The sequence below is a fragment of the Melozone crissalis genome, unplaced genomic scaffold, assembly GCF_028551555.1.
Source record: "Melozone crissalis strain CALT ecotype California unplaced genomic scaffold, PUWL_Pcris_2 ptg000081l_1, whole genome shotgun sequence".
Taxonomy (NCBI): domain Eukaryota; kingdom Metazoa; phylum Chordata; class Aves; order Passeriformes; family Passerellidae; genus Melozone; species Melozone crissalis.
Genome location: NW_026535858.1, coordinates 15,962,362 through 15,980,325, shown reverse-complemented (window position 1 = coordinate 15,980,325; position 17,964 = coordinate 15,962,362). Strand labels below are relative to the sequence as shown.

The following is a 17,964-nucleotide window of genomic DNA, read 5'->3' as shown; positions in this document are numbered from 1 at the left end:
AGTAGTCACTCATATTCCATGTCAGCTGAAATATTTCAGAAGTTCAAAACATGCTGTCAACAAAACAGCAATGGCAAGGGAGTATGGCTTGTTTTTCTATTTTAATCTAAATTGACTGCTGCTTTGAAAGAAAATACCTTTAAAGTTCGACTTATCTTACAATCTAGATTGGAGATAACACAAAACTAATTTACTAACAGTTTGCCTGTGTAACTAACACCGTACTATTAGCACATTTACTACTATCAAGCCTAATAAAATCAAATGTAACGATGTTTGGAAGTAAAGAGTAATTGTCACTAAATACAGAAATGCCTAGTTCAAACAAACATTAATAATGGCAAATCAATGAGATTCTGTCTGCCTTATGAGACAACAGGTTGTATTATGCTTGTAGAGCAACATAAATACAAATACAGCAAATACTTATATAGCAAGTCCTCCTTTTTCTGCCTATAAGGCCTTGTACTACATTGTTGACTCTGCAGCAAAAGTCAAAGAGCATAAATATTATTGATAATTTCTTTTCCTTTCAGCTAAGTGTATGGAACACCTAAGTATACTGTATGTTTACTTGTATTGTTTATAATGTTGTATTAAAAATGTGTAGAAAAATGCCTAAGAGCTTGAGCTGTGGAGTACAGCAGTCAGAAAGTATTTAAAGAAGAGAGAACTTGTGTAACAAAAGAGCTTTATTTTATTGATTACATGGGAGGTTATCCTGTTTCCCACCACTACATGCTGTCAAACCCTTAGGGTTTCTAGACCCTTTTATTTAAAATTTTTAAAGAGCTGTGGGCCAAAGGAGGTTCCTTAGACCTCAAGGCCATCACAAAGAGGGTTCTGTTACCCGCTGACCTAACACAATAATCCCTGAAAAACTGAACTCCCTTGTTGTTTGCCTAAGAGGACAAAGACTATTTGAGCTAATTGAGAGTTGATCTCTACTGGACAATCTTGTTCACACTGTATTAGTCTCATGAGTCACTTTTAGTTGTAGGCTGCTGGTGAGAACTTGATGTGTTATAGACTTCTTTATCCTTTTGATAGCTTTTGTTGCTCAAAGTCATTGTCAGCTATGCCTGCAAGCCAAAGTTTATATGCACATTTCTGTTTGTACAATCTGTCATATTTTAATTTCATCTGTCCCTCAACAACATCACATTTCATCACTGTTTGATGAATTTGACTGACTGCAAACATGAGCAACCTGTTGTAATTGAAACTAATTCACTTGTTTCATTGCTGCTGTGTTTGAATTCCACAGCACAGCTTGAGGCAAGCCTTGGAACCTTTTATGCTCCAACAAAACCTCTCTTGGATAGAACTGTGCTGGAGTACAGGGACCCCATCAGCAGATATGCAAGAAGGTTCTTCCACCACCTGCTCAGGTGAGTGACAGTTTCAGTTTCTATAAACTTAAAATTAATTGCATATTTCAATAACTACCTGCTTTAATGTGGTTAACATTTTCTAAGAGGATCACCCCTGAAAAAAATGCATTAGTTGTTAATGTTTGTTTAACTTGCACTTTGTTCCTTTCAAATAGAGTAATGCAGATAAAGTGCTATTCAGAGCTCTTCTGTCATCAATACACTTAAAATGAATCACCCTTTCCCATTTAGCTTGATAGAAAAAAAGATACCCTGCTTCTGAGAGATTAATATTCATCAACTGCTTGCAGATTAGTTATAGAAAGAACTTAGAAACTTGGAGAAAACACTGAGTTTAGAAAGATGCTAGAACACAAACACAGTCCAGGACATTTTTGTCTTCGCACGACTGAAATATGAACATTTTGTTAATCTCACTTTTAAAATTCTCATATGTAAATTCAGGTTCCAGTAATTTTCAATGCCATTAAAATAAGAGCAGAAAATGCAGTGTTGAATTTGTCTGTAAATTGTATAGACTCATAGAATGGTTTGGGTTGGAAGGGACCATAAAGATCATCTTGTTACAACCGAGCCACCATGGGCAGGGACACCTTCCACCAGACCAGGTTGTTCACAGCTCCATCCAACCTGGTTTTGAACATTTCCAGAGACAAGGCATTCACAACTTCTCTGGGCAACCTGTGCCAATGCCTTATCACCTTCACAGTAAAGAATTTCTTCCATATATCCACACTAAATTTCCCCTCTTTCACTTCGTAGCCATTACTCCTTGTCTGACCACTGCAGTTCCTGACAGAGTCCCTCTCACTTCCATGTGGGCTCCTTCAGATACTGGCAGGTTGCTATGGGGTCTTCACACAACCTTCCCTTCTCCAGACTGAGCGGCCCCAACTTCCTCACCTTGTCTTCACAAGGAAGCTGCTCTGATATTAGATGAGAAATAATAACAAATTCAGTAAGAATTTATACATTGCTTTTTTGTTGTATTTTTTTCAACCCATTATAAACATTGATATGCAGCCGTTCAACCTGTTCACAAATATAGCTGTGATATTCCCTCTGGGAATTATCCAGTGGATAAAATAAGAAGAAGTTGCCTTCTGAATAATACAATGTTTGTAACATCTTGTTACAAACAAGAAGAAGTGTAGATGGACATAGTGCAAAGACTGACAATGCACTCTTTTGCAGTGATTCATCCAGACTGTATATACATTGTCTGCATGGGCAAAGCAAGAGTTACTTTGATAGCATAGAATGTGCTTTTTTCCAGATCTAGAAGACAAGTATTCAATATTGTCTTCTACATTTTGTGTCTGAAGAGGATCATCTTCTCAGTGAACAGGTCCATTCCAGTGGGGAAATTATTCCTTGTGGAAGAATGATCCAATATTTGCATAATATGTGCCAGTCTTTCACTGGAGTTTTTTTTAACACACATGGCCACAACAGTGGGTGCAAACTCTGTTATTGCCTTTCTCCTAGAAACCAGCAGGGAAGATGCTGTTGTGGCAGTGGCCAACTTGTCATGGCCGTGGGCCAGTTGCCTGCAGAGGACAGATGCAGGAAAAATGCCTCAGAGATTGCTGAGAGGTGTAACTCTAGTGCTCTTACATCTGCAAGAGAAAGGTGTGTTCCCTCTGACTCAGGCTTTGCTTCCAAGTGCTAGCAGGCATGCAGAGGCATGGGGCCCTGGCTGAGCTGCCAGCCCTTGAGGCTGCAGCTGAAACACTGACTCAATCCTCCTAAAACAAGAACCTTCAGTGTCAGAACGCTGCCTGGACAGCATGGGGCACAGCAGGAAGTGTGCACGAGAGTCTCCTCATGTCTTTTACCTCCCACTGTAAAACAGCCTTTGAACAATCTATGGTTGTGGCAGTTTTTGGAACAAATTTGTTATTTTGCTGTTTTCCTATTTTCAAAGGGATTTGTATTCAACCGAATCAAAGTGATAGGATCATGTGATTGCTGCAGAACAGATGGTAATGCTTAAAGCTTATCTCAGAAGACATAATCTAAGTACAAAATTAAATGTTCAAATATGGGAGATTTATCTGATAGAAAGCAAGGAAATGATGTTCAGAGCTGATCATTATTGCATTAAAGTGGCTGTGCCTTAATTGGTGTTTTTTTCCTTTTAGATGTTTTCTTAAGTGACTAGAATGATTTAAATGTAGGCTAAGCAGAGAGAACTACAGATTTGTTGGAGAATGGTAAACCATGAGTTTATGGTGAGTGAATGCCAACCAGGCATGATGCAATGTCTAGGAGGATCATAGGGAGGCACAGTGCCCACTAATTCAGACACATGGAAGTTGCAGCTGCTGCTATTACATCTGTCTGTGATAGACTAGCAAGGCAAGGCACTCCTGCCAGCCTGATTTACAGCTGTGGATTCAGAACAGGAGAAAAGTGAGAAGGGAATTATGCTCCTGCCTTCTTAGGTCACCATGTTATGCCCATAAGGACACTGAAAATGGGGAGTTTCTCCCACTACCTGTTTGTCTGGGAAAGCAAGGTCAGGTGACATGGAAGGAATACACAGGTGCTGTTCACCACTGCAGGGAGAAAATTTGTGTGGCCAAAGCTCAACTGGAACTGAAGCTGCCCAGAGCTGTGGGAGACCATGAAAACAGGATTTTTTAAAAAATGCATTAATAACAAAAGTCAGTGCAGAGATAGCATCAGCCTGTTACAGGATGAGGATGGTCACCTCACAAACAGGGCCATAAAGCAAAGCTGTTTAATGCTTTCTTTGTCTCTGTCTCCAACACCACTGATGGGGTAAGGGGCTCCCAGTGCCCTGAACTGAGCCCTGAGGACCATTCCAGTGCTCCAGCTGCACCCCCATGAGGCTGTGGGGCCTGCTGGGATCCATCTGAGGACACTCCAGGAGCTGGCTGATGTCATTGCGAGGCCTGTCTCCATGATTTGTGAATTGGCTTGGGAATCTGGAGAGGCCACAGCTAACCAGAAGCTGGCAAACATTGTCAAGAAGGACAAGAAAGATGACCCTAGAAACTTCAAGCCTGTCACATTCACTTCAGTGACTGGTAAATTATGGAGAAGATTATTCTGGGAGGTATTGAAAAGCACCTGAAGGACAAAGCACTCCTCAGTCCCAGCCAGCACAGCTTCATGACAGGAGAGTGCTGCTTTTATCAAACCTGATTTCCTTTTATGGCAGGGTAACCCACCCAGCTGTTCAAGAGAAGCCAGTTGTTGTTGTGTTTTTGGATTCCAGTAAAGCTTCTGATACTGTCTGTCATGGGATCCTTCTGGACAAAATGTTCATCCCTCAGCTGGATAAACACATCCTGGGATGTCCTGGGATGGATGAGCTCACAGCTGGGGCACAAAGGGTTACAGTGAATGGGGTCACATCAGACTGGGGGGGGGGGGACCTGTCACTACTGGGGCTCTGCAGGGCTCCATCCTTGGCCCTGTGCTCCTCAACATCTCCATAAATGGCCTGGACACAGGACTGGGGGGGCACTGAGCCAGTTCACAGACAATACACAAGGGAGAGGAGCTGTTGGCTCCCTCCAAGTCAGGGAGATGCTGCAGAGAGAGCTCAGCAAATGAGAGGACTGGGCAATCACCAACCATATGAAGTTTAACAAGGGCAAGTGGCAAATTCTGCACCTGGGATGGAGCAGCCCTGGATGTACAGCCTGGGGAATGGGAGGCTGGAGAGCAGTGCCATGGAAAGGGACCTGGGGATCCTGGTTGGTGGAAAGCAGTGCCCTGGCAGACAGAAGGTCACTTGGTTCATTCAGCCTGGAGAAGAGGAAACCAAGGGAAGACCACATTGTGGTCAGCATTCTCATGAGGGGAAGTGGAGAGGCAGGCACTGATCTCTTCGCTCTGGTGATCGGACCTATGGGAAAGGCCTGAAGCTGTGCTGGGAGAGGGTTAGGTTGAATATTAGGAAGAGGTTTTTCACCCAGAGAATGCTTTTACACTGGAACAGGGCTCCCCAGGCAGTGGTCATAGCACCAAGACAGAGCTCAAGGAGGGTTTGGACAGTGTTTGCAGGCTTAGGATGTGATTATTGGAGCTGACCTGTGCAGGGCCAGGAGCTGGACTTTCATGATCCTTGTGGGTCCCTTCTAACTCAGGATATTAGATGTTTCTATGATTCTATTATTTGATTTATTCACTTTTTTACCAGTTTTCATTTAGCACTGAATACTTGCAGGCTAATTACAAATAGCTAATGTATCTCTTCAGAGTGATTTTTTTCATCACAACGGATGTGTCTGTATGACCAAACCAGAAGACTTGGATGCAGAAACCCTGTAAACGGAGACTGTAAACTTGATGCAGCATTAGAGGCCATTTGTTACTCTCTTGTGAGTGTGAGGAGACTAAAGCAAAGTGGTAATTTTGTACCCTAGTGCAGCAAATGGAGGAAGCATAGTGCTTTCTAAACTATGTGCAGTAAAATTGTGGCTGATATTCAAAAAGTATTTCTTGGCATGGAGTAGGCCCTCTGCAGTTCATTTGGGCTTCAGAAAGAGCAAGCAGCAGATTCACATAAGTTAAACCTAGAAGACAGTACTAAGGAGAGGAGCTCAGATGTCTGGTAGGAAGAGTCAGAGAAGTGGGGTTAGGAGCATGAGTAAAAGACAAAGTGTTGGGGGCAAAAGTCTGAAGGCAGGTGTGGGTATGTACAGTGTCCTGCAAGAAGGGCAGAATGGCAGCACAGAGCCAAATGGGAGAAGACAGCTTAGGATGTGTGTGGTGGGCTGTGGAGGAGACCAGACATATCAGGGAGGACAGGGAAAGGTGGAGTTTTTCATACAAGATTAAAACATTAAAATGCTTAAATATTTCAAGATCTAAATCTGAAAAATGTTCATATAAACAAAAGGTTTTACCCCACTCTCTAGCTTTCCTTTGAATACCCCACCAATCTGCCTTAAGCCTTTTCAGAAGGACCAGCTCATGGGAGAGAAATATTAATTCATTCTACATGCTGAGACAGTCTTTGACCTGCCTGCTGAGTCTGCCAAAAAAGTTCCATTTACTGTTGTACTCTTAAAGATGTGTCTGTGTTTACTAGAACTGAGAAACACAGTTACCTTTCCAGAAGGGCTATCCTCACCTCATAAAAACCATGTGCCAGTGATTTTACTCTTTACTGTAGGCGAAAATGTTCAGTTGAAAATAACTGGGGACATCCATTTTCACAGTTTTAGGGAGATTATAGTGTATCTATTTTTCTGCCGTCAAGGAGGTCAGTTTCTAGAAAATGCTGAATGCAGTGATGGGAGATTCCCTTTTTAGACATGAAGGCACTTTAGAAAGAAGATGATCCGTCCAAGCTGAGATGGGCAAAGGAACACTGACAGCACAATTGAAGCAGATTGCAATAAGAAGGAAGGAAAATTCTTTGCAATATTTTGGATTCAGCCATGTTATTTGTATCCATCATTATAAAAGCTAAATTCTTCAATTTGCAAACCACACATCATCTTCAGCTTCCACTAAAATAGAAGCTTAGAGCTTTGGAGGCCCTGAATGTAAAATATGGAATATCTCCAAAAACAAGCATTCAGTATACAAAATTAAAATTAAAGGCCTCTTAATTATATGCCAGGGATCCATTACAACAGTATTTATGGAATGAATAATTATTTTACCTCTAAATCCTTATCTATAATTAAAAAATACAGGAACTGAATTACAAGTACAGAAATGTATCTTAGGTGTTCCTTGCCACTTCAGTAGCACTCTGGTATTTCATTATGATGTCACTGCTTATAATAATATAATGCATTATATCATTATGTAAAATGTTGAGCAGAGGTGGATTTATTGGGAAGCCTTGGGGAGCTGTAACCTCCCTTTTTGCCCCCACCCTTTTGCTAGGTGTATTTGTGTGCTGGGGGAGTGGCTGCAGCACCTCCTGCCTCTGTCTCACAGCCTTGTGCAGCCGTGCAGGGAACACGGAATGGGACGGAACCATTTTTCACTCGTTAACTGCGGCATCGCTGACTCATGGCTTAGCTTCACTCTGATCAAGCATTTGTAAATTGTGCTTGTCATATTTTCTAATGCATGAAATTATCTTGTTTGTTTGACATGGACACACTGGCACAAGCACCCGCCTGCTCTGTTGTGTTCCATTTTTTGAGTGAGAAAGCAGGGCTAGAAAGTAAAGTCTGAAATGTAGTTCAGGAGTTGCAGAATTAAGATCCAGCCACAGTTCTGCGGTTCTGCTGTGCCCTTTCCTCCTTTGTAATTTTGTTTTGTGTTTGTGAATACCCAGTTTAAGGATTGTTTTTCTTTTTTTTTTCCTACATGGAAAAATACTAAGATTCAAAACCACTTGCACCTTTAAATCTGATAATTTCATTAAGAGAATGTAATTTGGTTTTTTCCCCCATAGTACAAATATGTTTAACTACAAAGCAAAGCTTTGTTGTAAAGAACAACATAATGCTTTTTCATCTCTCAAGAGAAAGGTGCAACTCTGATCACATTCCCTGGTAGAATTTTGGATGGATTCATGAAAGATTCTCCTTTGTATGAATCCAAAACTGAGAACCTCCACCATGTTTTTACTTTTGCTGTTTTCACTCCTTCACAAATCTCAGAAGTGTTTTACTCTTCGCAGTAAGATGCTATTGGGTAAATGCAAAAAATTATCTTCATATTGAGCAGAACATTCATCAAGTGCTATGACTTTGCCACAGGACTTGATAGGGCTCCTTTGTAAATAAACATTCTTAAAGAAAATAAGAAGGTAAGTGGTCATTAGCATCAGGGGAGACCTGCTTCCAGCCACCACTGATCTTTATGAATCACTTTACTATTCAAGAGTTCTGAAGTGCACTTCTATACTAGACATGATGCCTGGACACAGACAGTTATCACTTAAGTCCAAGACAGCCTTTGAAAAGCTAAAATAAAGCTCTTTTGCCCTGCAGGTATATCACTAATGCAGTACTAACTACCCCTTGGTAAGCAGGTTCCTGTATCACTACACTGCAATTTCCAAAGTAGATATTCACTGTGAGTATTTCTATCCTAAATAGGACCCTAAATCAAAGGTGAAAAAAATGCCTCAGCTTCACAGGAATAGTTCTCAATCCCATCTGCTGCCAACTGTATGGAACTGAGAGACAGAGTGAGCAAAGAGCTTTTATGATCCTTTTTAAGAGCACCCTAGAAGTAGAATGATAATTACATTGGTACATAGTGTGTCACAAAATATGTATAAACATTAATGATGACATGGTTGAGGACTAAGAATGTCTTTTATATTCATAAGGCAACCTATTAGGCATTAAATTATACCTTCAGATAAAATGATCATTGATGGCAGTCAGGTTCTCTATGGTGGCCACATGAACAGAATTCATCTCTATGGGAGAAAGTTCAGTAGTAATATTTTCACTAAAGTAGCACCTTCTGGAGAAGACTTTGAAGAGTCATTTTTTTGTCATCTTTTGAAAAACGATCAAAACCAAAGGTTTTCATATTACCACAGCACTGATAAATGAGAATTTATATTGCTGTGATGGAACTACACATGAAAAGATTCCCCTGGTCATGCTTCTTGACCTGTTTCAGAAACAAGAAATAAAGGCACCTATTTAATGGAACTACGTTATTTTTGCAGTTAAAGAGGTTAAAGATCTCATAAAAAGTTTAGACTGTCTTTGCTTCAGTCCTATGTTGTTAATGATTTCTTTTCTTAAACCAGTCCCAACACAGTTTTCAATTTCAGTCAGATACTTTGATGCTACAGGAATGTCTCTAGGATTTAATTCTCTGGCAATGATTACAATGTAAGAAATCATGAGCAAAATATTGGGGTGGGGGGACAACGAATTACATGACATAATTGCTTGAGAACAAAATGCCATGAGGATAAACCATGACAAATTGCTGTCAGAGATTTGGGCAAGATTTGCTGTTCAACCTAATGGGAGAGACGTGGCTTGGAGGATAGGAAGAATGGCCCCTTAGACACACTTAGAGCAGCCCCAGAGCTGCTGTAATCTGGAGCCAGTGTGCACAGCCAGCAGCAGATGCAGTTTGGTGGCCCAGAGTGCAGAAGTCATCCAGTTCTCTGCTACGTCCCCACCCATGGGACGGCGCTAGAAAAAAGGAACACAAAATAGCTACACTGGACCAATATTGTTTGTGCCAAATCTATTCCCACATGCTGGTTAATCTGACTTTGATATTGCTACTTTCAGAAGCTGAGCCCACAATGAGACCACTGTTGTGTTGTGTAACTGATAATCTGCCCTCGTAAGGTGGCTTTTTCCTGCTGTACTAGCTGTGCAATTTCCCTGAAATCTTGAGGGCTTTGGGCATACACTGACTGCAGAAACAATGCAAATATATTCTTGGACAAACCTCTCAAGAATTAGTTCTTAGCAACATATCTCCATCCTTGAGCAGCTGTTGTAAGCCTTCCCAGGTCTTCAGTTTCTCCCTCTCCATCAACTCCACCTAGTCCCTAATAGCATCTTCTTTTAGAGTGACACTCAAAAATCTCTAATTTGAGGCCCTGATCAAGAACTGAATTTAAGATTTATTTTTTTCTTTGAAGTTTTTCCAGATCGGTTCATGTCTCATCTCTCTACCAAGACACTTTTTCTCCATTCATCTTCAAAGTCTTCCTGAGCCCCACCATTTCACTTCCCTTTACTGTATGTGGACCATCTGGCCATATTCTGTTGTGAACTGAGCTCATCACATCAGAGTTTTCTCTCCCTCCCTCAGATTTTTTTCTGACTTTTCTCCCATTTCCATCCAGTGCCCTGCAGGAAGAGCTAACTGAATAGTCAGGCAGCCCTAGGCTTTCTGTCTTCAAATGCAGATCTGCCTTTTATGGTTCTTCAAAACCCAAGAGCTTGTGAAGGAAAGAACACCAAAAGGAAAATTTATAAAAAAGTCAGCAGAAGTCATTTGTCCAATAAATGGATATAGTGTCTTGGGGGTGCACCTCTCATGCCTTAATAATGTAGAATTTATGTGTCCTACATGCTCATCTGGGCTTCCTCTGTAGTTAGGATAAAGACATGGGCACCCAAAGGATGAGTAATCCCATTGAAGGGAGATATCTCAGATAAGCATGAAGAGTCAAATGTCAGTGCCTATCCCTATCAATTAACTACAAAAGGAGCCTACCTAATTAGCTTAAATTAGCCATGTAAAGGTAAGCTGTTTGAAGATAAATGGAATGATTTGCACTGTAAATGTCTAGCTCCTGTATCACATTATTACTGGCCAGTTAACAGAAAGATCTTAGATGCCCAGATAGTTTCTGTAATAGAATGAGAGGCACATAGACTAAAAAAATATTTCAAGAAAGTTTTACAAAAATATACAAAAAAGCAGACAGGCATGTAGATCTCTTTAAAAATCTCCTTTTGACCAGTTGGCCGAGATAGGAGGGAATAGGGATGTTTCTTGGTTTACACTGGTAAGTGTTGAAGTATCAACTAGAAATAGATAAATAGTAATATATGACCAGCACTAGGTAAAATTAATTCAGAATTTCTAAAGCTAATAAAGGATAAAACATCTGAAATACTGTGGTGTGTAACCTCACATTTAGAATGACCTTAGCACTTGAGGACAAAAACAGGGAAAATATAAAGTTAGTTTTTAAAACGATCTGGAGGGACCTTGGAGAACTATGCCCTGTAAGTCCAGCCTCTGTGCCAGTGAAATTAGTAGAAACTGTGTTTTAAAAATGTGTGAACATACAGACAAATAACATATTGGGGGAGAGTCAGCAGGATTTCTGTAAAGGCAAGTCACATCTCAAAACTCAACTTCTTTGATGTCAGCAATCATGTGAGTAATGGGTATCCAGCTGCTACTGATGAAAGTTTGGCCATTGAAGACCTTTTTGGAAGGTCTCTCACCAATATGTCTTAAAGAAACTAAGCTTAGAGGAAAGCTTCCCTTTCAGAGATAAGTAATTAATTAAAAGGTAAGAAAGAGAGTAAGAGTAAATGGTCAGTCGTCATGGAGGTCACCAATGGAAATTATAAGTATAGCAGATCTGTTCTTGTAAGTAACCTGGCAAAGGAGCAGACGGTGAGCTGCCAGCATTTGCTAATGCCACTAAATTATTAACTCTAGTAAAGATAGGACCTGCTGTGAAGAGCAGCAGAAGGGCTTCGCAGGATGCAATGACAGAGTGTCAAAATTGAAGGTAAAATTAAATGTAAATAAATTCAAAGTGAAGCGCTTGTACACAGTGGTGTGTGACTCCAAACTTCATGTGTAACCTGATGCAATCTGAGCTCAACATTATTCTGGAAGAAGAATTTGGTCCTATAACTCTACTGCTATAAAACAGTTCAGTGCTCAGCTAAAGTACAAAAAACACATTGCAAACTAGGAATTCTTAGAAAAGAACTAGAAAAGAAAACAGTGAACTTCAGTACACCTGAATTTTGTGTGTAGTTTTGGAGTCCCGCAATCTGTAAAAGGATATAGTAGAACTCAGGTTTAGGAAGGGCAGCAAGGATGATTAAAGGCGTGAAACAGCTTTAGTGAAAGGAATGGCTAAATAGACTAGAACTCCTTGACCTAAAGAGGAGCAGCAGAGATAGAGATCTATTAAATTGTGAGTGTTAGGGAGAAAGAGCACAGTAAATGACTGCTCACTGCTTCTTCTAATACAAAAAATAGAGGTCATCAAGCAAAGCTAACACGTGGCTGTTTCAAAATATAGTGATTCTTCACATAACATATAATTAAAATATGAACCTCCTTACCACAGGATGTTGTGGATGCTAAAATTGTATGTGAGTTCAAAGGCAAGGTTCAGAGAAGAGGAACACCAGCCTGGAAACCACCTCTGGCTCAGCAAATCCCTGAACCACAAATTGTTGGAGACTGGGAGACTACTTAGGGAAGTATCACCATATGCTTGCCCTGTTCTAATATTCTCTCCCAGCTAATCGTAAGGGATTAGGTCAGGAGTGCCTTCAGTCTCAGGAAAAGGCTGTTTCTATGTTTTATGTTCTGGACATGATGCTGTGCAGAAAAAGCACATCAGACTCAATAGTTTTCTATTTGCTCCCTTAAAAATGTGCCAAAATTCATACAAAGTTCCAGACAATATTTTGTCTGTCTCTTCCGTGGCTATATTTGCTGCAATGGAGCTGTTATGTTTGGGAATTGTATGAACATTACCACTGCATTATTTCACTATAAAGAAATAATTTGGTTATTGACAAACATAGATGGAAAAGGTAAATATACTCTAATGGACCCATAATTCAGCAAATGATTCAAAATTTGGCCCTGCACCGTGATTCTGTAAGTAGATACTTATCTCTAGGCAGCCAGCTTTAGAAAATATTGAGGTAATATGTTTTCTCCGAGAAGTCTTAGCACTAAAAAAGCACATCTTATCCAATGTCAGGCATGAGGGAGAATTGGCCCTGTACCTCATAGAAAGCCAAGGAGGAAAAGGGCCTGTTCATCTTAACTTTAATACCAAATTTCCATCTGCTGCAGCTCAAAATTGCAGAGATATCACATGTACACAATAGGGATTTATTATAAAGGCAGCAACTCATCCTTAACCACAGCAATGATACTGGGCCTCTGTTATATAGCTGTCTTTAGTGTGTAGACATGCTGATATGTTTGCTCAATAAAATCCAGCTTTCAAGACATACTGTTAAGTTTACATGATCACCAGAGTGAGAGGGATAAAGCTGGAAAAGAAGAAAAGCAGAAGCGAATTAATGCAATAAAGGCTAGGATTTAACAGACAGGGTTGAGTAAAATAAATGTGAAACAACAGGTGTCACTGACTCTTATCAGCATTTTTAATTAACACCTGTTTTTAGCCCAGAGTACTTTGGAAGAGTATGTTGGAGTGTGTCTGTATTTAAAGATAAAGATACGCTGTTGAGAAGTTTCTAAGTAGTGAGAGGTTGGAGGAATGAAGAGGTTTGGGGGTGGGGGAAGCCTCTGTTTGCTGGGTGGATGTTGGTTGCAGCTTAGAGAAACCTGAAGTAAAGCCACGACGATAAAATTGCAAGGTAGGGAAATACTGCTATGGCAACAAAATATATGTTCTCTTGAAGGAAAATTAGTATGAAAAAGGAAATAAGGAGTGTAGGAAATTGAAAGGAAGTACAGATTACAATAAAAGACAGGATCTAGTTTTAAAATATACAAATTGTAATAGTTTCAATTTATGTAATAACATTTTATGGTAGTAACCAATTCCTGTTATCCAGACTTTTATGGCACCTGCTCTGGAAAATTTTGGAGCCCTTGTCACATATGAGAGAATTCTCATTCACAGTAGGAAGGGGATGCAGTCATACTTTTCAGTGGCCCATCCTACAAGAACCCAAGCCAATGTGAATGACCAGCATCACATGGGAAGTGTGTGGCATAAGTGTTCATAGAATCAGGATCTTTAAACAAATGTTTCTTCAGTGTAGGTATGAGGCAGTTCCAGAGTGTTACAGTTTATAACTGGTTTATAATTAATTTGAGCAAATTTCAACAAACAAATGACATATCCTTCTTTATACCTAGACCCACTGCTTTTTCTAGAATATTTCATATATCTAAACTATTTCTTGCTATGTATTTTAAAGGTTTAAATGATCCCTTATTAATAAACTACTTCATTCAAAAATTAAGTTGGTTCACTTGAAAAACTGACTCAAAATTTTGTCCTGAGAAGTGTGTAAGGCAGAGTCAGCTGAACTATTTCACTCAAAAATAAATATTGGTTTCCTAGAGCAGAATATCATTCTAGAAGATAGGAATCACATACAAAGATTATTAACTTTTTTTATGGTTGGTTTGGGAACGACCTCAAGATTCACAACCAGTTAAAGCCCTCAAGGGCTTTCTCTGGCCAGAGAGTCATTCTGTCTGGCTCCCCTTATTAGCTTTCTCTTTCTTCCTATTTTTTAATTTGGTTTGCTTGTTTGCTTTCTTGCTTCAAACCAAAGGGTACCCTTTGATGTGAAGGGCATTCAGTTCTACGCCCAAAAATCTATAAAGTTATGGGTGGACTTCCTTTAGGTCAGAGTTATGTAACTTGACAGTATCTTTCAAGTGACTGAAATTTTGGGTGCCTTGAGATACTTGTATTTTTCTATTTGTATACTGTATTTTCTCATCGTTATTCTCTGACTTACCTGAGACCTATTTGTGTATGACCTTTGAAAGGTTCCATAAGGGATTTCTTTTTAAACAAGTCACTCAAGCCACAAATCCAGCACTTCACTTAACATGCCCATATTTAGGGCCCATGGAAAATTATAGGTCATAAACCCATGCATTAATGCTTTGCTAAATCTGGGCCTGAAGGGATGTATAGATTATGCCTGGACAACTTTTAGGGCTCCTGCATCTAAAATACAATTTAGGATACAATTTAGGAGATTATCCCCTTGACTCCACACACATAGACCCAGTGGCTGTTTCTCCATTAGCCTTTGGTGTGCTCTGCAGCACTTTCTCTTCGTTGGTATCTTAGAAGGTAACGAGGCTGTGAACCTTCCTCAGAGGTTTGTGTCCTGTTCAAAGGAGCTCATAACCTAAAAGCATTGTGGCATAATAACAGCAGGTTGGCAAAATAATACTGCTGGCATCTCAGAGGGTGGAGCTTTCCAATGCATCCATTGATCCTTTTGCCACTTCCCTACTAACTTCCAGAATCACTGGGGAATCTCAGCCAATTTAACAGAGGGTAGAAGTCTCAGAAATAAGCAAATGCCTGCAAGTTTTGTGAAAATCAGCAACCAGTTGGGGTTAAATAGAATGCAGGAGGTTATCTGCCTCCCAAAAAGCTACAGTGAAAGTTCAGCAGATAGAAGTTCTGCCAATCAAGACCTGTGCTGCGGAACACCAAGTGGGGTCCACATGGCCCCTTGTTCAAACCTTGGCTGGGAGGGGGCCGTGCATGCCCTGCTGGGAGAAGGACAGTGTTGGCTGGAGGATGTTCTGGCAGGGAATTTTTGGGAACAGGAAGAGTTACTGTGCTGAGCCTTTATAGAAGGAAGTACAAAATAGGTTCTTTGGAGAGTTCCTGGTCTTCAGGCTGCATTCAGTTTTCTACAAGCACCTTATTTAAAATAGGGCGTCCTACTGAACTCATTAGGGTAAAATCATTTTGGGTTTTGGTTGACTTTCGCTTAAAGTGAGTTTCTTTTGTTGTTTATCTGGGTTTTTTTAAAGAAATGTGAAATCTTGATGTATTTATTCCTCTCCAGGAACTCTTAAGTACCACTTTTTCAGCATTCAATATAAAATGCAGGATATAAACCTTTGACTAATACTATACTTTATATACAATGGATTACACAGCAATCTAAGTCTTCAGAATTTACTGAAAATTTACATTAAAGTATCTTATTGGAGCTCAATAGAATTTCAGCGTTGTCATTTTAAGGACCATTACACATGAGAATTTTTCCTGTGAAATATAGAAGTCCTTTTAGCCCTGATTTTGTAAAAGGGCTCTGAAGCTGACATACAGCTGCATGCCTAAATCAGTGGTGTTGTGATCAACAGTTGGTGAAAAACTAATCTGTCCCATTTAAATCAACCACTTAGCAACCCAGCCACGCAATTTTTAGGTTCTTTAACCTGATAATCTCTAATTATTCTGGATTGGAATTCCAACAGAACAGGGTTCAGAGTAATTTTACAGATGTTATTTTTTTTTTAATATTGTCTAATTTAAAAGGAAAATATTTCAGATAATAACAACATCTTTTGAGGGGGAAAAAAGCATGAAAACCATTTCTGTTCCAAAAATTGCTGATATGAGAATTTATAAGGAAACAGCTCCTTTTATGAATAATTATTATTATTGTGTTTAAGAAATGGGCAAGATGCCTAGAAATTGAATGAAAGAATGAGCTATTAAATTGAAATATTAAATGAAATAACTGAATTAAAAGTGATCATGTAAACCCAGCAGTAAATGTTGGGTGCTGTAGCTGATTGAACATATTTTCATCATCTGTTTTGTATGCTTAAATACAATTGCTTGATGTAAGTAAACACTTGATTGATATTCTGAATACTTTAAAATCTGCATATGCATCATGGAATACTGAACAATTAAAACTTAATTTCAGTGTAGTTTGATTACATGTAAATTATTTCAATATTCATTTTTTCCTGTTCTGTTTGCTCAGTGCATATTTAATATCCACTTTTTGAATGCATATCACTCTTGATTGGACTGTGAGATGAGGAGGACTCTGAAATTTCTTCCATTAAAAAGGATTGCCTTATAAATATTATTTGTGCCAGAGCTCTTCCCCTGCAGATTATTTTCTAAATGTTGTGTACTCTTATTGAAGACAAGGCAAAAGCTGCTGCAGCCCTCCTTTATCAGCCCAGCACAAGGAATATGCTTACATGGTCGATGAGCATGTCTAAGAAGGCTTGTTGGTTGTAACTAGTCCCTAAAGAAATGTTTCCATCTTTTCTGCACTATATTGCTTGCCTGCATGAGCTCCCTCTCCCTTCCCTTCCTCCTCCCTCCACGTGATTTTATTTTATTTTCCTGGTTCTTGGAGGTCTTAAAAGATGCTTGAATATTATGGTTAAATATTACAAGTGCTTTCAAGCTGACCATTTTCAGTCTGAAAAAATGTATCTCTATCTTTGAGTGACCACATTCAATTTAGGAGTTGTGGAGTACAGATGAAAATATTTTGCCTTTTTACATATTTGTAGAACATTTTCTAAAGACCAAAAAGACTTCTTGTCCCTTCTCTGCAGGCTACAATCCATACACATTTTTTTGATCAGCAATGTTGCAAATTACACTATTTCTGAACATCCAACAGAAGTAAATCCCAGGCATTTGATTCTCTTATTATTTATGCCAGTGAACAGAATAGCCTTTCTGAAGTTACAGATAACATTATATTTTTTTTATTGTGTATATATTTTATTTAATTTTAAAATAAAATTATTTCCTGGCATATTTCAGTTAGGTCATATTCCCAAAATACAGGCAGGCAGCAGGTTTGTCACTTCACCATGGAAGGCAAGTCTGGATTCCTCTCTGCCTTGACTATTTTTGACCTACATACCTGTTGTTATATTAGTCCCATTTCCCCTTGATTTCCTTGTCCATACTAACAGAAATTTTTTATATTTATTTAGAATGCATACAGAAATGCAAATAATAACAGTATTCTTTAGTTATGTGAGAATTTGAAGTTAATGTGGTATCTACTAAATGGCTTGCAGGGAAGTGTTTTCCTGTGTGTCCTACATAGTTAATTGCAGTTTCAGAGTTCTAATCTTGAAGGTCATATTTTCTGTTGCCTGTCATTTTGACCAAACAAATGGCTGAACTTCATGGTTTGCAGGTGGATTTCCTTATCTCTCTTTTTCAAGAGACGTAAGTCTTGATTGCTGGAGTTATTGTGAACCAAGCAATGAGGGGCGAGGAGGAGGAGGGGGTGGGAAGATATTGTTCAACACCAGGGCCCTGGAGATTCCATTTTAGAGAGCAAATATCGTTCCTGCTGACTGTAGCACAAGAACAAAAGGGGGAAGGTTTTACTTGGGA

General features: G+C 39.4%; 1 protein-coding gene across 2 annotated transcripts in view; it reads left to right on the top strand.

Moving 5' to 3' along the window:
• Positions 1 to 17,964, top strand: part of WDPCP (WD repeat containing planar cell polarity effector) — a 148,202-nt gene that overhangs the window by 81,109 nt on the left and 49,129 nt on the right. For both annotated transcript variants that reach the window (XM_054290333.1, XM_054290332.1), the window contains one exon: positions 1,268 to 1,391. In XM_054290333.1, coding sequence (XP_054146308.1) covers positions 1,268 to 1,391 — 124 coding nt within the window. The remainder of the gene's footprint in view (positions 1 to 1,267; positions 1,392 to 17,964) is intronic.